The sequence below is a fragment of the Hyaena hyaena genome, unplaced genomic scaffold (assembly GCF_003009895.1).
Source record: "Hyaena hyaena isolate Hyena2069 unplaced genomic scaffold, ASM300989v1 scaffold_886, whole genome shotgun sequence".
Taxonomy (NCBI): domain Eukaryota; kingdom Metazoa; phylum Chordata; class Mammalia; order Carnivora; family Hyaenidae; genus Hyaena; species Hyaena hyaena.
In genome coordinates, this window is record NW_024081520.1 from 136,802 (window position 1) to 157,994 (window position 21,193).

The window sequence follows — 21,193 nt, forward strand, 5'->3', positions numbered from 1 at the left end:
GCCTCCCGCCGCGTCTCCTGCGGGCCCTGACGTTTTCAGGCAGGTTGAGCATCAATCGAGCCCGCCCATTATATGTCCAAATATAATGGACAAAGTGTGAAGTAGATTGCACTGTATCCCCCTGCTTTGCCAGGGCTCCCATCAAGGCCTGGAAAGTCGGGGAAGGAGCCCGCCACCACCCCCGCCGGGCGGCTGGAGCGCGGCCTGCAGCCACTCTCAGGCCTGGCCAGGCCCATGGCCGCCCCAGGTCAGCCTCAAGGACCGACTGGGAGGGGACCTTGGCCCAGAAAGGGGTTCAAGGTTTTGTACAGGGAATACCACGTCTAGATCCGAAGTGTGATCTGAGTGCAGGCCCCCTGGCCCCCAGGCTCCCCGTCCAGTCTGGGGGTGGGGGCTGCACCACTCGTGACTCAGGCTAGGCCGATTGTGATGGCCTCAGAACCCCCCGCTGGGACGGCACTGCCTTGGGAGCCCTTTCCAGCCTCCCCTACTCCAAGTCCCCAGACATCCTATCCCGCAGACCAGCGGGTCCTCACTGCAGGAGCTTCTCCAGCACGGAGGGGGAAGGGGGTGTGGTCTGGGGTCTCCCTAGGAGCTAGCAGATCTCCCTGACTGCTGCCCTCTGGACCCTGCAGCTCCAAGATCCAAGATCCACTTCAATCAGGGCCTCTGGGACCACAGAACTCCCAGATGGGCCCCATTCTCCCACTTCTGCTAATCATGGTGGGACGGGGCAGGGGGTAAACCTGACAGTTACTCTGTCCCCCTCAGAGTAGCCGGTCTCTCCCACTTCTGCGATTAGCCCTGGTGAAGGCATGACAGGTCAGCGGCAGCTGTGCAGAGACACGGCCCAAAGATGGGATAGTGGTGGCCAGACAGCCTCCCAACTGTGCTGGCTGTGCTGATACATGGTTCCCAGGGCAACCAGGTGGGGGCAGGGGCTGGCAGGTGGACCACTCACCCCCTTGGGCCCAGCACAGATCCAGGCAGAAGCTCCCTGAGAACCAGAGCTTGGGACTCAGTAGGGCTCCCGATATACCGGAGGGAGCCCAGTTTTGCTTATTCTTCAAAACCCTTCTGTTTCCAAAGACAGCTTAACTATAAATCTAAAGAGAATGGAATGCAGAGGCTAAAACTCCAGGGCACAAAGCAGGTGCTCAGTAAGTCTGCATAGAGGGAGACCTTTCTGGCTGCCTCTGGGACCCTGAGCAGAGCCTGCTTCTCTGGAGTCCTGGCTCTGGGACTCCAGCTGAGAAACTGGAAAATCACCTGTGCTGTTTCCTGGGCTGGGGGTGGGAATAAGGAGGCCCATCCTATGGGGTCACCAGGCTCTTTTCTAAGGACTCTGAGACCTCTGCCTGATGCCTCCACTGGTGCTTCTGCCAGGCCTGGGGAGGGGGGAAGGCCTTCCCAAGCCCCCTCGTTGCTCCCTGAAGAGACGGTAAGCACATGTTGACCCCACAAGGCACAAAACAAACCTTTCTCACCAACATGCCATGTGGCAATGCTGAGTGCACACCCCTGCCCCCTTGAGCAGCTAGGCAGACGACCTCAGGTGACAAGAGTGTTTTCCCTTCCCTGGATTTTAAAATAAACAGGACTCCTCAGCAACTCCTGCTTCCAGAATCAAAAATAAATGTCTCTTGGGCTGCAGATGAGGCCAGAGTGCTGATAGGGACCACATACCAGTAGCTTCCAGGGGGGCGGGGGAGACAGGGAGGGGCCAGTGGAGGGCACACACAGGCACACATGCCCCTATGCATGTGGCTTCCCAGAGAAGACCCCTAAAGCTGAAGGGGACTGGCTTTGGCCCAGGGCCCTTCCTGAAGGCCGAGGGGGCTCCCACCAGGCTCAGAACACTGGAACCGCCTGCTGGTGCCCCTGCACCTGTCAGGGCCAGCTGTCCATGTTGAATCCCGATATTCTCCCAGGAGCCAGGCTCCACGGCTATCTTTAGTGCTGCCAGCCCAGGAAGCCTCCCCAGAGGCTCTGCCGGTATCGTCTGGCCTTCCCCACGTCAGGGGCCTCTGAGCACAGACCCTACGTGCCGTGCCTTCTCGCTGTGGTGGTGCCCACTCCTGCAGCCCTTCTAGGGTCTCCCCAGGCATCAGGGTCAGACCCTGCCCAGCTGAGAGAGCAGCCCTGCCTGGGTCTCCCACATTAGGCACAGGTGGTCCCTCTGGAAGTCCTCCAGGTGGAACCCCAGGGGGCCCCCAAGTCCCCCCAGGCATGTCATGCCTCCCCAGGTTCTTCAGGGTGTCTGTTGTCTCATACTCCGTGCAGACCCTGGGACCACCTCAGGGGTGTCACGTGACAGAAGGTGTGTGCCCCAGGGGGCAGGACCCCTGCTACAGTGGCACTCTGTAGTAGTTCCCATGTGACGCGGTTCCCGGGCGCACCTGCGGACTGGCTGCAGCTGATGCTTCCCTACCAGGTGCAGGCTCAAGGGGCTCCAGGGGCTTGATCTGCAGGTGTGAAACTGCAGAACCTGCCTGCCCACTTCATTCTGCCGCCAAGCTCCCTCCTCCTGCTCAGGCTACAGACCCCCCCCCCCCCCCCCCCCCCCCCCCCCCCCCCCCCCTATGCCTAACCTACACTCCCTCAACCCAGGACCAGGACACCCAGCCCCTGACTCCGTGGTGACCTCTCATATCTGGCACCATTCACAGGCACCTGGGCCAGGTGCCCTCCCCAGACCCTGCCTGCTGGGCCACAATGTAGTGGGGAAAGCTGCCCGAGTGCTGGCCCAGGGCCCAGCCTATCTGGATGGCCCTTTGTCCCAGAAATGTTATCCCCACTGTGTCCCAGGCAAGGAGTTCCCTGCCACGAGAATGGGGCCCTGGATCTTTTCTGCCACCGAGGCAGAGAGTTGAGGGTGCACACAACATGTTCAAGGAATGCTTGGTGACCAGCCCCCAAGGCCACTCACAGGAACTTTGTGCAAGGTGCTCCTTCCTCTAGCTCCTACAGCTCCCGGGTCTTTGGTCCGCATGTACGTGGCCCTGGTGATGTACAGAAAACAGAGCAAAGGCTTCTGGGTGAGGGGCAGTGGGGAGGTGCCTGGAAGCCTGGGGGCCCTGCTGGGCAGAGGAGGATGGGCATCTGAGTCACCCGCCAGCTGCCAAAGCTCACTCTGCAGTTGTCCAGTCCCCAGGGTGGCCCTGGGCCTGCCCTTGTAGGGAGCAGCAGCAGGAGTCCGAGCTGTCCTGGGGGACTGGGTAGGAGCTTAAGACAGGCGACCTGGGCAGGGAGGGCACAGACCATCACATCAGGCAGACCTAGGCATGGTGAGTGTGGCCCGCAGGCCACTGGGGCAGGAGGGAGTGTGAGTGTGCATGTGTTTGTGCACAGTGTGTCTCTAACTATGTACACTTGTGTCACCTGCATGAGCACACGTGCACACAAATTGAGTTTTGTTTAGCTGTGTGAAGGTGTGTGGAGTGGGGAGGAAATCTGTGCTCCATGGCCATCTCAATGACAGTCTGAGGCTGAGAGATGGAGGGCCCTGGCCTTCGCACTGGTAGGAACCCTAGAGCAGGTCCACCCACCTGCTGGCCACCTACACAATCCCTCTGCTCCTTGAATATTCAGGCCCAGCTGGCTCCCGGCTGGATGGCAGACTGAGCAGGGCAAAGTTCAAGACAAGCCTGGGGTGCTGTGCTGTCAGGGCCTTGTCAAGGCTCCTCACATCCACAGCAAGCGCCAGCAGCCACCTCAGCCCAGGGACCCAGGCTTGGGGTCCCCCTGGAGCCCTTAGTGCTATAGTCCGTGTGTTCTCTGCATTATCTTCCAAAATGCCAGCCTGGATGACCTTCAGCCTTGCTGTTCTCACATTAGGCGAGCAGGAAGACCAAGAAGAAGGAAGGAGGGGGCCTTCGGGCCCAGAGAGCATCATCCAATGTCTTTTCCAACTTTGAGCAGACCCAGATCCAGGAGTTCAAGGAGGTGAGGCTTTGCTCTTGACCCAGGTCCCCTCTCCCCAGAAGCTCCTGACTGGGGGCCCCCTGGGATTTGTGATGCAGGTGACCCAAAGACCCTATGTGAGCCTCACTCCAGAGCCAATGAGAGTAGGTGCCTGTCCTAACACAGCAAGGCTGGCCTGGCGACCTAGTGACCCTGGCCTTGGTTTCAGGCATTCACACTAATGGATCAGAACCGAGACGGCTTCATTGACAAGGAGGATCTGAAGGACACCTATGCCTCCCTGGGTATGTGCCATGGGGCAGAACCCCGCCACAACCCACCTCAGAATGTCCTCCAGTCCTGGAGAGCCCTGCTCTACACATGGGCCTTACAGCCTGACCTGACATCCCACGTCCCATGGGCCGTGAGGAGGTGGGCCAGGTCTCCCCCGGGGGAGAAACCCCTCTCCAGTTAGGTCAGGGCATCACTAGATGACCAAGCATAGGCATCGTGGATGGGGGCTGGGACCAAAGCTCCAGGGGAAGGCTGACCCCCCAGAGGGACACCACTGCATGGGGAGGCTTGCCCCCCTGCCCCCAGGCATGCTAAGGAGGCCCAGAAACAGACCTGGGAGAGGACGTGGAGGCCAACTTACGCTCCTCTGAAGAGCCAAAGGCTGGCCCTTTCTCCCTTGACTTCCCATCTGGGGGCATGTTCTCAGCCTGAGTCAGTCCCAGGGGAGGACAGGTAAGTTTCTTTCCTCTGGGCCCCCTGACACCCAGGTAAGCAGATCAGTCTCCCTGGACCCCACGCATGGCCTCTTCCTCCTCAGCAGTCCATCTCCCCAGGGCTCAGGGTTTGGGGATCTGCTGATGTGCAGAACATGTGCCCCACCACACTTGGGCCAAGTGTCCCCCCCACTGCACTCCTTCTGGTCTCCCCAACTTTATTCTGGGGTCACCTGGAGAATGATGGATATGGGAGGCCAGTGGGGAAAGCAGACACATCAACAGCAAGGACATCCGGGGTGAGTGTGACATTCCTACCCAGTGACCCCTGTCTTGTATTGGTGACAGGCAAAACCAATGTCAAGGATGATGAGCTGGACGCCATGCTCAAGGAGGCCTCGGGGCCCATCAACTTCACCATGTTCCTGAACATGTTTGGGGCGAAGCTGATGGGTGAGAACCATGGGGTGGGGAGTACCATGGAGCCAGGCTTCTCCCTGGTCAGGGGCAGCCTCCAGGCCGGTCTGCCAAAGCAATCCATGTTTTGTTGGTTCCTAACACTTAGAAGTCCAGGCATTTCACACAAAAATCCAAATTTTCCAATTTGTTGAAAGCCTGGCATTCTGGTGCCCACATCTGTGGGTCACACAACTCACCCTACCTCCCGTCTGCCTACTTACTGGTGATAGCCTCTGTCCCTCACTGGCCGAGCACTCTCTCCACCTCTGGGCCTGGGGAGAACTCCAGGGAACCTGGAGTAGTGCCCTCTGGGTGGGAGCTGCAGGGTCTCCCAGGTGCTTGGGAGCTGGGGGTGGGATGAGCCCTGGGATGCCCCGGAGCTGGACTGAGGCCCTGAACGCTCATGGTTCAAGGCCTTTTGTGGGCAGGGACGGATGCCGAGGAGACCATCCTAAATGCCTTCAAGATGCTGGATCCCGATGGCAAAGGCAGAATCAACAAGGACTAGTGAGTGTGGCCACAAACGCCTGCGCATCTCCACTGAGCGGCGCCAAGCCCCCCAACCCACCCCCGGTTCCAGGGGTTGGACTGCCTGCCTCAAGACCCTGGGTCCCTCAGCAAAGCCAGTCCTGCCCACACCAAGGCTGGGGCACCCAGTGACCCAGCTGGTCACCTCCACTTGTACCATTACTGGGTCTTTAACCCCCTTTTAGGGCTACACCAGCCAAGCACTGGGAGTGGGCACGTTTGGTGTGCCAGGCACTTGCCTCTAATCCTCCTCAGTGTACTCCCAGCAGATGGACCACAGCCAGGGGTCATGACCCGAGTGTGTGAGTCAGGAACGACTCCCCATCGACCACTCCCTGGTGCCGAGGACTCACCCTAGAGCCAGCTTCCCAAACGCACCTGCAGTGTGAGTGGGTGGGATTGAAGGGTGAGCGTACCGCCCCTGGGGCATCCCACCACGGAAGAGTCAGGTCACAGGACTCCCCTGGGGCCAACCCTCCAGTTCTTCTAGAGCCAATCCCTTTCTTCAGAACAGCCTCTTTCGGTTTCTCCCTCCTTGTCCTCAGCATCAAGCGGCTGTTGATGTCCCAGGCAGACAAGATGACGGCTGAGGAGGTAGGGCCCACTCTGCTCCCGCCCCACCCTCTCCCCCACGGCCCTCTGTGCAGCCCAAGTACGAGCCTCTGGGCTCCAGCTGGGGTGGGGAAGGGGTGTCCTGGGCCTCCAGAAGCTGCACCATCAGGGTGGGCCCTGGCCCACCCGTAGCTCTGCAGTGTGTCCCCCACCCCCACAAGCAAACACAACACCGGGAGCTGGCTGGAGTTCAGTGCCTGTAATTCACTGGACCACTCTGCTCCGTCCGCTCCTCCCTGGCCTGACTCTCCCCCACACCATACTGGTTTGCAGGTCGACCAGATGTTCCAGTTTGCCAACATCGACGCTGCAGGCAACCTGGACTACAAGGCGCTGAGCTACGTGCTCACCCACGGGGAGGAGAAGGAGGAGTGAAGGGCATCCCCCCATCTCCACCCGGGCTGCAGCCAGTTCAATAAACACGAACCTACACAGCTGCCTGCCCGTGTCTGCAGAGGGAGAGGAGGAGGTGTCCCACCTGGGGGTGGGAGAGTCTGCAGGCGGGGAGCTTCTGCCAGGAGGGTGGGGGAAGCGTCTGCCTTGCGGGGGAGAGAGTGGGGAGGGTGTACTGTGGGTGGGAGTGTTTGCTTGGAAACAGGAGAGTCTGGAGGGGAAGGGTCTGCTGGGGGAGGGAGCGGGCTGCCTGTGGGGCCCTGCGTCTGCTTCCCGCTCCCGGCCCAGCCTGGCCCCACCCACTGTGTTAGCACTCGTGCTGGGGGTCAGGCCACTCAGTGGTCGGCAGAGGTGAGTAAAGGTACGGGTGGGATTCCTCAAGGACAGCCTTTCTCACAACTGTCCACTCCAGACTCAGTCGTGCTAGGGGCCCTCAGGACCCCCGATCCATCCCCCTAGCTCTTGTCTCTCATGCCCCATTCACTGCTCCAGCACCAGCCCCCCTGGGTCCAGCCTGGCCACGGGGCATCTGCTCGTCATACAGCACCAACAGCTCTTGCTACGGCCACAGGGTCTCTTCTGGGCCATCCTGCCTTGCCCCAAGTCCCTCCGGCACCTGCAGGAAGATGTCACCCTGTGACCAAAGTCTGCCTCTCCTGGCCTCCCCTTCATGTCTCTAGAACCACTTCTTGATGCAGTAACTGCTCTCTTGGCTTCCAGTCCTCAGCAGGGACCTTTGTGACATCTCTGAAAGTCCTGAGGGTTCCAGGGGTTCAGGGCTCCCAAGAACGAGAAGGTGGGGCCAGGAGAACAGCTCTAGGAATGAGTTGCCCTGAGCTTCCTACAGCACCAGTGCTGGAGATCGTGCGGGTGCCGAGGTAGAGCCTCAGGGGGTGGGTGCCGGGTGGGGTTCACGGTCTCCAGGTGCAGGGGACACGTCCTCCTGGATGGAGTAGCTCGCGCTGGCCTCAGCCTGTAGGCGCCGGTACGGGGTGTGGAAGAAGAGCACCAAAAAGCAGCTGAAGAGGGTGCAGAGGCCAGCCATCAGCAGCATGGACACTGGGGAGACACAGCCCAGCTTCATTCTGAGGCTCGTCCAAGCAGCCAGGGCTCCCCACACAGGACCCAGAGTAGCCACACGGCTGGCAGAGCCCCAGCTGACCCCACTAGCCATGACCAGAGAGTGACCTGGAAACAGATGTGTCCCAGCATCCAACAGGCCCTGAGGGCGTGTTCACAGACCCAGGTGTGCTGGGATCCAAGGTCACCAGCACGGGGTCCCTGGATGCGGCCATCCTCACCCTTGTCTCTCTGTCCTTCCTCTCTCTGCCTCGCTCTCACTTTCCCTGATCTCATTTTTAAACAACTTACATGGGTTTAAAAGCTGAGCTTTCATCACGGGCCTCAGGGCTGCTCCCACCATACTAAGCCTTGGAGGCGAAAGGTCAGCCTTGTTGCCCTCTGACTCTACTCCACCCCTGCCCTGTGGGTGCCCTGCACGTGCCAAGGAGAGTGAAAGGTGCCAAGAGAAAAGGGCCCCTGGAAGGGAGTCTCCAGGGCTGGAAGTGGAGAGGCCCAGGCCCCGAGGTCCCGCGCAGGCTGGGGCACTCACCCTTCCAGTCCAGCGGGCCCTGGCCATCCTGGCAGGTGGATACGGACGGCTCTGCACGACGCACGGTCAGGGCAGTCAGCAGCACCATGACGAGCACGCCCTCGGCCTGCCTACACAGCCACGAGGCCTTCAGCCTGCCCCAGGCACTGTTCACTGCTCACAGTGACAGTGGTCATTCTGAGGGCAGTGTGCTGTTTTGGTCAGTGTGGACCCCAGCAGCCAGCCTAGGACTGCCCACAGCTCAGAACATGCAGGTGACCCACTGTGGAGCCTGGAGTGGGGTGAGGGGAGGGTCTCTGGGGTCCCCAGGGAAGTGGTAGAGGGGCAGACACTCACCCCAGCACGAAGATCAGGCCCGCAGCCGCACCCTCACCCACGGGGAAGGAGCACTCAACTGCCAGCTCCATGGCAATGGGTGCCACCGAGAGGCCAAAGAGCCCGAGCAGTGAGCAGATGGCGGCCAGCGCGAGGGTCTGTCCCTGCAGCTGAGACACCTGCAGGCAGTGAGCCACACAGAGGGACAGGGCCAGCGGTCAGAGTGACACAGCTCTGGACACCCAGACCCAGCCAGGCCCTACACCAGCACCATCTGAGCTGAGCAGGGGACCAGGGAGCCCCTCCCCCCCAGAAACCACTCCAGTGGGCAGAAGGTCTGAAGCTCTGCTTCGACACAGTTGCCCCGCTGCCCCGCCCCAGCGCATCCCACTCCCAGCCCTGTGGTCGTGGTTCAAGGGGGGGGGGGGTTCTCACCAGGGCAAACGCCACGCAGACCATGGAGGTGAGACAGAAGCCAATCTTGACAGCTTCAGTGAAGTGCTTGGTTCGGTCCACATACAGGCTGAGAGCCAGTGCTCCCAGGACCCCAAACACAATGAAGAGAGCCCCGCAAAGGCCTGTAAATTCCTGGAGGGGGAGAGGAGGTCGGGGGCACCCCATCATTGGGGCACAGTGACACCGGGGCCTCAGGAGGAGGCACTCACCTTCAAGACACACGCCATCACCAAGAAGCCCACGGCAGGGTGACGTGGCAAGCACTGCTGCACCGTTAGCTATGAGTGAGGGGCAGCGTGTCCTCAGCTGCAGGTGCCTCTTTCCTGTGTCACCCCACCCCGGGAACCCAACAATTGCTAAAGGAAAGGGCCTGGTTGCTGTAGACACCATTCAGTGCCCACATGCCCTTCATGAGTTGGGAATGTGCCAGGCCTGAATCCCACACCCAGGGCCGATGCCAGATGGGAGAGGGCATGGCCAGAGATGCTATGAGCAGAGCGAGGCCTTGCCAATCTCCAGATATCAGAGGAGGACCCTTCCCTGGAGACCTGCAGGGTTGAAGTCATCGGGGTGGGACACTGGGAAAGACAGTGAAAAGCACATGCAGAATCCCAGTACCACTTGGACACTACCACCACCCCCTCCCCAGGGCCACCGCTTCATCATCAGACTGTATTTGGCACCTGACACAACTTTTCACACACAGCACCCCGATACCACCCACAACAGGAGGTCACCCTGTCCAGGTCTGGAAACGCAGTGCTTGGGGAGGTCTTGGGCCACTTGACAGAGGCAGAGGCAGCCAGGCAGGGTAGCAGTACTGGCCGCCAAGCCCCATCCCTGAGCAGGGGCAGGGGCAGGGTGGGGCCAGCACTCACGTTGGAGTAGCCTTTCACACAGAGCACCTGCTCCAGGAGGGCCGAGAAGCTGGAGAAGATGCCGATGCCGCCCCCAAAACACACGGCCAGGACGGCATAGGCTCTGTTACGCGAGAGCTGGGGGAGAAGGCGCCGCTCAGCACAGCAGCAGGGCACACAGAGGCCTGTCCTGACCCCCTCCCCGCCCCGGCCGCCTCCCCACCCCAGGTGACCCCAGCCCTGGATCCCCGGCACTGACCAGCTTCAGCCCATCCAGGAACTTCTCTGAGGTGGAGTGGGCGGCCCTAGCAGAGGGTGGGGTGGGGGGCACGCTCTCCAAGAGGCAGGCGGTGGCCAGCAGGCAGGTGATGCCGGCAGGGATGATATAGACGCCCAGCTGGGGAAAGGGTGCACATGAGTGTGTGTGCGTGTGCGTGTGTGTCTGCGTGCACATGAGTGTGTGTGCATGCACATGCCCTCGCAAACACAGATGGCAAACTGCCTCCCTTGCCAGCCACCCCCACCCGCCATCCCTAGGCAGACAAGGGCAAGCCTCGGGGCCTGCTCTGCGTTGCTTCATCGGGAACCCCGGCTTCCAAAATATCATCCAAAGAGGACTCCCACAGTGACAACCTTAGCCCAGCCCTCTGCCAGGGCCCCCGACTCACCCCATCCACCTGCCAACTGAACCTTCCTTCCTGCCTTTGCGAATGGCCCCAACACTTACCGGGCGGTAGAGCCGGAAGCCCCTTGCCTCTCCAAACCTGGCCTGAGCTACCCCCACTGCCCCACCCAACCAAAGTCCCCACTCCCTGCCTGGACACTGCAACCACGACTTTGGCTGCCCAAGTCTCTGGGCCAGGTTGAATCACTCTCCGCTCAGACACCCCCTGGGTTTCCATCAATGCCAACCACCTACCACCTGGCTGACCCTCCCTTCCACCCTCCCCTTGCTCAGCAGACACGCTGGCCTCTAGCTGCAGCCCTACCCCTCCACCTCGCACCCACCTCAGGGCCTTGTCTCCCTCTCCAGCCCCATAAACACCTCCTCCTGCTGCAGCCAGCCTCTCGCCTCACCAAAGGCCTCTCCCCACCAAGGAAGCCAACACCCTAGTCCCTAGAGCGGTGCCTGATGAGGTGCTGAGGACTTGTACAAGTGGAGAAATCCCACGTGCACCAAGTGCACTCGCTGGTGTGGCCACAGGGAGGGGCAGGTGCATACTCACAGACAGGTGTGAACACACTTGCACATGCACACATACCACATAAATACACGTACACACGTGTGCACGTGCAAGCCCATCATGCCTACACACACACCACACACAAATGCACACACGTGTGCCTGTACCTCATGAGCTCCCTCACCATGATGGGGATGTCCTCCTCCTTCCTCACCAGGGCAGGTGAAAGCAGGTTGGCCACCAGGATGCCCAGGGGATTCGCTGGATGCACAGATGGAGACGCATGTCAGCTCAGCCACAGCCAGGCCTGGTCCCCAGCCCACAGGCAGAGCCCTTTGCCCTCTAGGAGCTGGGAGCGCAGAGGTGATGGGTCCCTCTCACTAGGCCGCAGGAGAGGAGCACCATCAGCCTCACCCCCGCCACTCACACATGGTGCCAATCATGTTGGCCGTGGCTCGTTGGTGCTCGGGGAACCACAGGGCAGCCAGCTTGGCTGGAGAGAAGATGACCAGGGTCTGGGCCAGGGCACAGAGGCTCTGCCCACCCATGAGGAAGGCAAATGGGTCCTGGATTTCATCGATCATGAAGGGCACGGTTCTGAACACGCTCCCAGCAAAGTTGAGCCACGCACACACGATGGTCTGCAGGGATGGGGGTGGAGTGCTGCCAGGCCCAGCCCGGACTCCCCTCCCAGCACCCGACCACTGTCCTGCCACCCCAGTGGCTCTGCCTGGAGACCCCCAGAGAGGAAGCAATGGCTCTTGAGCCCTCCCTCAAGGACCTGCCCCATTCGAGAGCTGCCCCTCGTGTGGGGTCTGACTCACTGCCCAGCGGAGCCCAACAGAATCCAGAACCCAGATGGCCACCACGCCGGATGGGATGGATGCCACGAGGTAGACTCGTGAAAGCCAGTTGATCTGCTCAGTGGAGAGGAGGAAGTGGTGGGCAGTCATGTCGGCCACGGGCGCGAAGCTGAGCCACAGCTGTGGACACACACCGGCGTCAGCCCATGGGGCGGGTGCCACAGACACCACAGCCACCCACTGTCCCAGGCTCAGCCAGCCAGCCTGAGGGAGGGAAAGTGCCCGGCGGCCCGGTAAGGGCCAGTGCCTTCATCCAGTCGCTGCCACGGGAGCACATGGTAGGGGAGTGTCAGACAGTGTGCCCAGGATGCAGAACAGCACCATCCCGCAGGCACGGTCCTGGGGGGCAGACAGAGGCTGCCCGTGTCTGCTCCTCTAAGGAGAAAGCCCAGAGGGCTGCCAGTGAGAGGCAGGTGTCTGCAGGGGGAGGGGAGCTCTATGTGGCGAGCGGGCATGAAGGGGCCTAGATCCGGCACGGGACAGCATGGAGCCTGGGAGGATAGAAGAGGGGGACTGGATGAGGGGAGCCGGTGGACCTGGTGCCACAGTCGCATAGATGTATAGACAGCCCAGACTGGCTAGGCAGAGGCGCACACGCGGGGGACACTCAGTGCCCGTGGTGAACACTCAGATGGATAAGGGTAGGAGGCAGGGTGGGCCTGCAGTCATTGAAGGGAGAGTAGAAGGGATGTTTCAACGGGGGGTGGGGAGGGGAAATGGGACGGAAAGGGGCCCAAAAGGTCTCTCTGGCTTTGTCTGCAAACTCAGTGACTGAGCCCCAGGGGAAAACTCCTGGACCGTGTGTGGCCCTGACCAAAGCCAGCCCACCTGTCCTACAGGAGACCCAGGTGCTGGGGAGGTGAGGCCCTCCCTGACAGGTGACACTTCCCAGCCTGAGGTCCTGTCAAGTGCTGGGACTCAACTCCACAGACCTTCAGCAAACAGCAATTCGACTGGGTCAGTGGGGAAGACCACTGACCTCCCTGGCGGAGGGGAGGGGAGACCCCCGAATGGGTGGGTCAAGAGGGGAGGAGGGGCTCTCCAAGGCTTACTGCAGGTGGGAGAAGGGAGGCGGGCCGGGGGGGACCCGAGTCGAGGGCACCACAATGTAAAGTCCGCAATCACTGCAAATCTGAGAGACCCAGAAATGCAGGCGCCGCCGCGGCCACACCCTCCGCGGTGAAGCCAGTGAGATCCAGGCTTGCTGACCCAGACACTAACCACAAAGTCTCACATGACAGAGAACTTGGGCAACAGCTGCCTTTTCTTCCCTTTTTTTTTTTTTTTCTTCCTTTTTTTAAAGGGCAAAACAGAGGAAGATCTTCCAGGTTCAGAAAAAGACCCCATGCGGGTCCAGGGCTGCAGGCTGCTTCCTGCCCAGCCTGATTGACCAGAGACAAAATGTGGCGTCTGCTCCAAACCAGCTCTGCTGACCTGAGCCCATTGCTTGTTCTTGCCCAAAGCTTGTGGCTGGCAGGGCAGAGACAGGTCTAAACCGTGCAAGGCAACATGGGGACAATAATTTGTCTCCACTGCATACAAGAATTCCCTTCAGGCCACTCCCAGCCCTGCCTGGTGCCTCCTCATACCCCTTCCAGTGTGCGGACAGAGACCCCACATGCTGGCTCCTGCTCAGACCACCGGGCTGTCTCCTTGAGGCACCGTGAGGCCACGCAGACCTCACTCCAGACGCTGCTCCACGTGCCTCCGGCACTGCCCTCTCAGAACCAGCGAGCTGTGGTCACCTGGCTGCAGACAAAGTACACGAAGGGGACTCGGCTGGTGTTAGCCTGATGGTCAGTGTCTATTGTGGTGACCGGAGCAGGGGTCTTAATTCCTGATGAGGGTCCTGTTTGCTACATAAGGGTCTGTGGACCAAAGGGGCGTGCAGCACGACTCCACCTCAGTGTCCAAGGGACTTCTCAGGGCCACTCGCGATGCCAACCCACTCTCAAAGTCACCGAAGCAGTTCCAGGGCCTGAAGGAGACGCCCGCTCTGTGTCTCAGACCGCTGTGCTCAAAGCCACCTCCAGCTCCCTAGCAGCTACAGAGGCACCTGGCGGCCAAGCCACAGCGGTGAGTCCCGCAGAGAAAAGAGGTTTCCGAAGCCACAGCCGACTTCGGGCCCGGGCTGTGGGTGCCACCTGTCCAGCACAGGGCGGGCTCCCCACACCCTGTCCAGCAAGGACAAGAGGGAAAAAGCCCTGATCAGTTTGGAATAACATGTAAGAGTGGTTGCTGCTCACGAACCTCCCTGAGGCAGTGTCTGCCCACACTGCCCACACTCGGTTCACCCCCACCGAGCCCACTGTGTGTGACGGGCTAGGGAAAGAGGGGCCCAAACCTCTGCTCAGAAAAACAGGGGGCTCAGGGGAGAGCTGGAGAGAAGCAGGCTGGGGAGCGGAGCCCCTGAAACTGATAGACGGTGTTCTCACTGTCTGATCAACCGATCTCTGGGTTCCGCTCAGTGCAGGTTTCCAGGGCAGGGTCACTGCCAGCAGTGGGAACCGTTCTAGAATAGGTAACAGTCACTGGGGAGCTATGGAGACTGTGCATAAAGAAGGACCCCTGTGATGGGCCCCCATACTGAGTCAAAAACCCAGGGAAGACGGCTGAGCCCTGCCTGCCTGGTGGGAGTGGGGCGGGTGGGGAGTCTGGAGAGGGAGGGCAGGAGCCAGATCATGAAGGCCTATAGCCAGATGTTGGGTGTTCCGGAGGAAGACCCCTTTCCAGCTACGACAGTGACTCCCGCCTCCTGATGGAGTGGAGGGATTCTTTCCAAAGCACTGCAGGCCACAGGACCCAGGCTCTGCCCCCTGGAGGACACAGGCCTTCCTCCCTGCGGCCTGCGGCCCCGCGCCCCCGCGCCGCGGAGGTCACCGCCCCCTCCGCTCCCGGCGCTCCCCCGGTGCGGTCAGGGTCCCTGCAGACCGACCCCGCGCTGGGCGCACCGGGACGCGGGAGGGCGAAGACCGCGCAGACTCAGGCGGGGTCCGAGCTAGGGCCGCCCCCCCCCCGCCCTTTCCCGGAGGAGCCCCAGACCCCGTACCGTGGCATTGGAGAAGCTGAGCAGGCTGAGCACCAGCAGAAAGACCCAGCGGCGCCCGTAGGCGCGGTAACCGCACAGCGCGCTCAGGGCCTGGGTCGCGTCGGCCCCGAGCCGGGCCCCCGACGGTAGGGCCATGGCCGGCCGCTCGCGCCGCGGGGGTGGCGGGACGGCGCCGGGGGCGGGAGGGCCCCGGGAGGTGGGGCCAGGCGCGCGGGGCGGGGCGCGCGGGGTCCGTCCCCGCCCCGGGGGGCTGGGGTCACTGCACCGCCCAGAGGATAGGCCAGGATGGAAGTATCTGCCACAAAACCAGGGACAAAGTCCCTGCGCCGGAGCGAAGCAGGTCACGGCCTCCGTGTGGTCGCAAGGCGGACACGCCCACGTGGGTGGGTATAGGAGAGGGCACCGCACGAAGTTCTCTGCCCAGCAGAAGGTCCGCATTTCCTGAAAGGAGTTGTGGAAAGGTCCCCCACACCTACCCGCCCCCCCCAACTGCTGCCGTCCAAGCAAGTCACAAGGAGCAGCAGGAGGCCAGCATGGAAGAGGAGGCTGGGGTCAGTTTGCCAAGAGCCTGGAATCCAGACTCGTCATTACATTGGGCCCTTGTTGGGAAGCAGGAACCGGGGGACTGGGCAGAGCCGGTGCTGGCTGAGGAGGAGGCCAGCACATCCTACCCAGGGGAAGGGCGGTGCCACAGCGATGAACTTGGGGGCAGTCAGACTCCCCTATCCGGTTATTGTCTTGCAGTTTGCAATTGAGGAAACAGCTAGGGCAGAATGGGGAGAGAGCTGTGAGCTGCAAAGCAGAGAGGAGGGAGTGGCCGCTGTCTCTCTTCCACAAGGACACCCTGGTGGTGGGGCAGCCTCCTCTCCAGCTCCCTCCTCAGCCTGAAGTTCACCTGGGAAGTCTTCCCCTGTACTCTCCAAATATGACTCTTCCTAAGGTCACCGGTGGTCTCTGCGGGGCTTACAAAGATGGACATGATGCAAGCTTGGCACTCTGACCCTCCTGCTCAGCTAAGGGGGGCCCTCCTCCCCATCCCTAGGGCTCTCATGTGGAGTAGGCAGCTCAGTAAGGTGGCAGTCGTCTTTTTTCATACCAACAACGGACTTGTGGCAACTAAAATGAAAGACACAATACCATTTACAATTACTTCAGAAAATTAAAAATTTTTAATGGAGTCAGGAGTCCAGAAGGGGGAGCTCTCATCTCATACCGTACCATTCAATATCAAAAATTGCCAGTACAGACCCTAACAGAAGAATCATGAACAGGAAAGAGTCATCAGTTACAGGCCCCACAGTAAAAAAAAAAAAAAAAAAAAAAAAAAAAAAAAAAAAAAAAGCATTGCATCTCCTACAAGAAATTAACCACCCCTGAAACTCAGCCAGTGAGAAACTGTCATCACTGTACACTCTTGCCTTTTTCCAATGGACTTTCACTCAAAATAACCTCTCCTAACTTCTTCCTTCTCTTTAAAATAACATTCCTCTCCTTTGTTTATTCGACTAGCCTATGATTTTGGCTGTAGCTTGCTTGTCCCAAATTGCAATTCTTTGGTATTCCTGAGTAAACTCATTTTTTTTTTCCTCGTAAAATAACTGACTTATATTTTTAAGGTTAACAGGTACAAATTTAGCAAGCTGTACACAGAACTTGTATGCTAAAAATTATGCAACACAAATGACAGAAATCAATCAAGACCTATAAAAAAGGGAGAGATGTACCCTGTTCATGGATCAGAGGACTCAGCACAGTAAAAACGTCAGTTCTCCCAGGTTGATCTATAGGCTTAATACAATTCCTATCAAAAGAGTTTTGTAGAGGCAACTGGGTGATTCACTTGGTTAAGCATTGGACTCTTCACGGCTCAGGTCATGATCTCATGAGTTTGTGAGTTCCAGCCCCTGCAAGGGCAAAGCCTGCTTGGGATTCTCTTTCTCTCCCTTTTTCTCTGCCCCTCCCCTGCCCACAAGCACACACACTTGTGCTCTCTCTCTCTCAAAAATAAATAAATAAATAAGCAAATAATCTAACAAAGAGTTTTGTAGACATTGAGTGGGAGAAAATATTTGCAAACCAGTATCCAACAAAGGACTGGTATCTAGACTATATAAAGAACCCTCAAAACCCAACAGTAAAAAAGCAAAGCAAAAGTTCAATTAGCAAAAGACCTGAAGAGACATTTCACTGAAAAGGATATACAAATGGCAAGTAATTATGAATGGCTAACATCATGAGTCATTAGGAAAATACAAATTAAAGCCACAATTAAAAAACACAATGAGATACCACTACACACCTCTCAGAATGGCTAAAATAAAAAACAGTGATATCACATGATGGTGAGATTGTGGGTAACTCAGCTACTCATCCATCGTTGATAAGAATGTAAATGGTACAGCCACTGTGGAAAACAGGCTGACAGTTTCTTATAAAACTAATATGCAGTTATTATATGACTTAGCAGTTGCACTCTCAGAATTTATTCCAGGAAAATAAAACTTATTTTCACTTTACCCAAATGTTCACAGCAGCTTACTTGTGATACCTAAAAGCTGGAAATGACTCAGATGTCTTTCAGTGAGTAAATGTTTGAGCCAGTTGCAGTGCATCCACACCATGGAGTGGGCTCAGTGGGAATGGACTGTTCATACAGGAAGCAGTTTGGGTGAATCTCAAAATAATTATGCTGAGTGGGGGGAAAATCCAAGCTCAGAAGGTTATATCCTTTATAATCTATTAACTTTAAAAATAAAACTGCCAGTTATTTTACCAGCAAAAATGTGCTTCTTTGGAAACATCAGAGAATTGCAGTCCAGGGCAAGCAACCTACTTGAAAAACCATAGGCTAGTTTGGAGAACAAAAGAGAGGAGGCTTCTTTACAGAGGAAAGGAGTTAGGAAGGCAGGAAGTCCAGCTGGGAGCTGGAAGTGTAGTGGCTTCTCATTGGCTGGGCTGTCGCAGTCTCTCATTGGGTGGGCTGTTGCTGGGGGAGAAGGAAACCTTCCTTCAGCTGGGATAATAAATTAGTATTGATAGTAGCACCACCTTAGGAGGTCCCTCCCCTCTGTTGAGTCTGCAATTAAGAGCTTCACTTGTGGAAACTCCCTATTCCGTTTTAGTGAAGTTTCTCTTTATTATTTTTCATAATTCCATTTGTTAACATTTTTGAAAAGATAAAATTTTAGAAGTGGAGAGCAGAGTGGTGGTTTTAGGCATGAGGGGGCAGGCGGGAGATGAGGTCCTCTTGGTAATGGAAATACTCTATCTTGACTGTGGATACAGGAACCTACATGTGTGATACAGTTGTGTTAAGCTAAGTACATACATATGGTTGTAAGTGGAACTGGAGAAATCTAAGATTGCGATTCATCAGTGTTGGTATCAAGGCTGTGATATACAGTTGTGGTTTGAAGATGTTATCTTTGGAGAAACTGGGCAAAGCACACAATGAATCTCTTTATTACATCCTACAACTGCATCTGAATCTATAATTATCTCAAAATACGTTTAATTTTAAAAACTCACATAAGGAACCTGGTGGCTCAGTTAGTTAAGTGTCCGACTTTGGGTCAGGTGATGATCTCACAGTTTGTGAGTTCAAGCCCTGCATAGGGCTCTCTGCTGTCAGTTTGGAGCCTGCTTTGGATCCTCTGTCTCCCTCTCTCTCTGCCCCTCCACTGTTCACGCACTCGAAAACTCTCTCTCTCTCTCAAATAAATAAACATTAAAAATAAAATAAAATAAAAACTCACATAGCATGGAAACCACATTCATTTGGAGCCATTTTTCCCACTCTCACATTTTATCGAAATTATGAACAGCTATCTTCAACATAAGCATCTAAGCTTTTCATATTTTGAATCCAGATATAGCACCATCCACAGGAATGTCTTCCTGAGCTCAGAACCCATCCACACATCTTTGGGACCACCACATCTTGAAGATGCCCTTTAGTGATCTCCACCTGGTGTCTTCCTTTTGAAATGACCTTTAAAGGCTTGTTTAAAATGACATTCAACACACAATTATGATGAAATCTGTTTCAGTTTTTTATCTCCTTTTTTCTTAGCCAAATACAGACTCCCATCAGCATCCCAAACTAGCATTAATCAAGATTTTTTCGGGTTACCGTGTCTTCGCTAAATAGTATCTTGTTCACAATTAAGCAGTTGAGAGCAGTCCCTTTGCCAAGAGTGGAGTAAAGGCAACAGCTTCTTTGCTGATGGTATCAGGAAAGAAATCTCACCTTATGTGATGAGATGGCCACAGCCCATCTTGTTCGTTTGGTTTTTTGTTTTTTTTTTTTTTTTAATGTTTTATTTATTTCTAGGAGAGAGAGAGAGACAGCATGAGCAGGGGAGGGTCAGAGAGAGAGGGAGTAACAGACTGAAACAGGCTCCAGGCTCTGAGCTGGCAGTCAGCACAGAGCCCGACGCGGGGCCCGAACCCACGAACCGCTAGATCATGACCTGAGTGAAAGTCGGACGTTTAACCGACTAAGCCACCCGGGCGCCCCTCGTTTGGTTTTTACTTGGCTTTTATCTGCTCCTTTCAAGAGAAAGTCAGCTCTTTGAGGGCAGGAGCTGGTCTGTCCACAACTAAATCCCTGGAACAGGATGAAGCCAGCACACAGATGTGGGGTGGGTGAACTTTCTGGCCTGTCTAGCAAGTTCTCCACAGGGTAGCCCACTCCCCTGAACCCACCCTGCAGTGCACATCCTGGACAACAGCCTCTGGGCCTGTCTGCTCCCAGAAGCACACCCTCCCTTCTCAGCACCCACACCTTTAGTCATGTCCACTCCATGTTGCTTTCCCTGAGTTCACGGCTGCTGAGGTGTGACCTCACCCTTATCCATATGGGAGGCCAATCAGGGAATCGATCCACTGAAAACAGTTTAGAAATCTGCACTGGAATGTGAACCTGTTTAGTTAAATGAACAACGCCTCTGGTCACTGTGGTCTGCACTCCAGTTGGCTCCCACCAGAGAGAAGCCTTTAGGGTTGCCACCCCTAATCTGCTCTTCTGTCCCTCTGCCACAGTCTAGGGAAGTCAGCCTGGGAGGCTCATTACATCTCAAAGTCATGACAAATATCTTCGACCCCAGCTGGCTAGCCCCTCCCAAAAAGGACTCTGGGATCCATTTTTTTCTTGCTCCTCGGACCTCTTCAGCCAAACTAAAGAAGAGGAAAGATCAGAGTTCCCACATTTGCATATGCACATACTGTGAGGTGGCCAATTTTTTGTATGTGCATGGTGCAAAGTAGCGTCTAGTATGTATATGAGAGAAGTAAGTATCTAATGCTGTTGTGCATGGCCTGATGTTCACCCATTGTGTGTGTCTGTACAGGATGGTATGCAGTGTGTGTTCATGGTATGTTATGTAAGACTGTATGGGTTTTGGTACGTGTGGTACACGATGGGTCCCTCTCTTTTACGTATATGTAATGTGAAATGCTTACCTATTTTTTTTCTGTCTGAATGGGAAAAATAAGCATCTAATTCTTTGGTGTGTAGTATGTGAAAGGTGTGTGTGTGTGTGTGTGTGTGTGTATGTGTTATAAAACAAGCATGTGCTGGGGCATTTGGGTGACTCAGTCGGTTAAGCGTCCGACTTCGGCTCAGGTCATGATCTCACAGCTCATGGGTTTAAGCCCCATATCGGGCTCTGTGCTGACAGCTACCTCAGAGCCTAGAGCCTGTTTCGGATTCTGTGTCTCCCTCTCTTTCTGACCCTCCCCTGCTCACGCTGTCTCTCTCTCTCTCAGAAAAAAAAAAATATCCGTTTTGAGTCAAAGCTGTCAGCACAGAGCCTGATGCAGGGCTCGAACCCACGAATCGTGAGATCATGACCTGAGCCGAAGTTGGACGCTTAACCGACTGAGCCACCCAGGCGCCCCTAAAAAAGCTTTTAAACAAGCATGTGTTAAGTCAGAAACTGTGCTGGGTCTGAGATTTTGCTCTACCTGTAAGCTAACAAGGTAGCCTACCACAGGTCACATAAATGTGTATGTAGGAAACCTGGATCCCAGGTCAGAGGTGAAAGGCATTACCTTGTGTTGTTTCTTCTGGCTCTTATGCCCACGGGCAGGCAGGTGGCATGCACATGCAGTGGGGTGCATTTCAGGGGAACCCTGAAATAGGAAACTCTTAGTCAGGACTACTGTGACCCTCCCCATCCTGCCTTCCGGAGAGAGACCTTTTCTTCACACTGGAATGTGAGGAAATCTTCT

At 56.7% G+C, this 21,193-nt stretch overlaps 2 protein-coding genes across 5 annotated transcripts; one reads left to right on the forward strand and one right to left on the reverse strand.

Annotated features, from left to right (window-relative positions):
• The first annotated feature begins 102 nt into the window (after positions 1–102).
• Positions 103–6,662, forward strand: MYL5 (myosin light chain 5). 2 transcript variants are annotated; one of them, XM_039220373.1, is made up of 7 exons: positions 103–247; positions 3,838–3,945; positions 4,133–4,208; positions 4,980–5,084; positions 5,519–5,597; positions 6,164–6,212; positions 6,504–6,662. In XM_039220373.1, the coding sequence occupies exons 3-7, from the start codon at positions 4,145–4,147 to the stop codon at positions 6,603–6,605; spliced, it is 399 nt and encodes a 132-aa protein (XP_039076304.1). In that variant the 5' UTR covers positions 103–247; positions 3,838–3,945; positions 4,133–4,144; the 3' UTR covers positions 6,606–6,662. The 2 variants fall into 2 exon arrangements, 1 of the variants encoding a protein (XP_039076304.1); XR_005526066.1 differs by lacking the exon at positions 103–247 and adding an exon at positions 5,874–6,003 and having other exon boundaries at positions 3,884–3,945; positions 6,504–6,528.
• On the reverse strand, positions 6,411–15,142 carry SLC49A3 (solute carrier family 49 member 3). 3 transcript variants are annotated; one of them, XM_039220369.1, is made up of 10 exons: positions 14,960–15,138; positions 11,872–12,030; positions 11,475–11,688; positions 11,232–11,308; positions 10,123–10,260; positions 9,885–10,001; positions 8,986–9,138; positions 8,572–8,729; positions 8,236–8,345; positions 6,411–7,642 (listed from the first exon to the last, which is right to left on the reverse strand). In XM_039220369.1, exons 1-10 carry the CDS (start codon positions 15,092–15,094, stop codon positions 7,440–7,442), a joined length of 1,464 nt encoding a protein of 487 aa, XP_039076300.1. In that variant the 5' UTR covers positions 15,095–15,138; the 3' UTR covers positions 6,411–7,439. The 3 variants fall into 3 exon arrangements, with proteins under 3 accessions (XP_039076300.1, XP_039076301.1, XP_039076302.1); XM_039220370.1 differs by having other exon boundaries at positions 6,411–7,682; positions 14,960–15,135; XM_039220371.1 differs by lacking the exon at positions 6,411–7,642 and having other exon boundaries at positions 8,256–8,412; positions 14,960–15,142.
• Between the last annotated feature and the right edge of the window lie 6,051 nt (positions 15,143–21,193).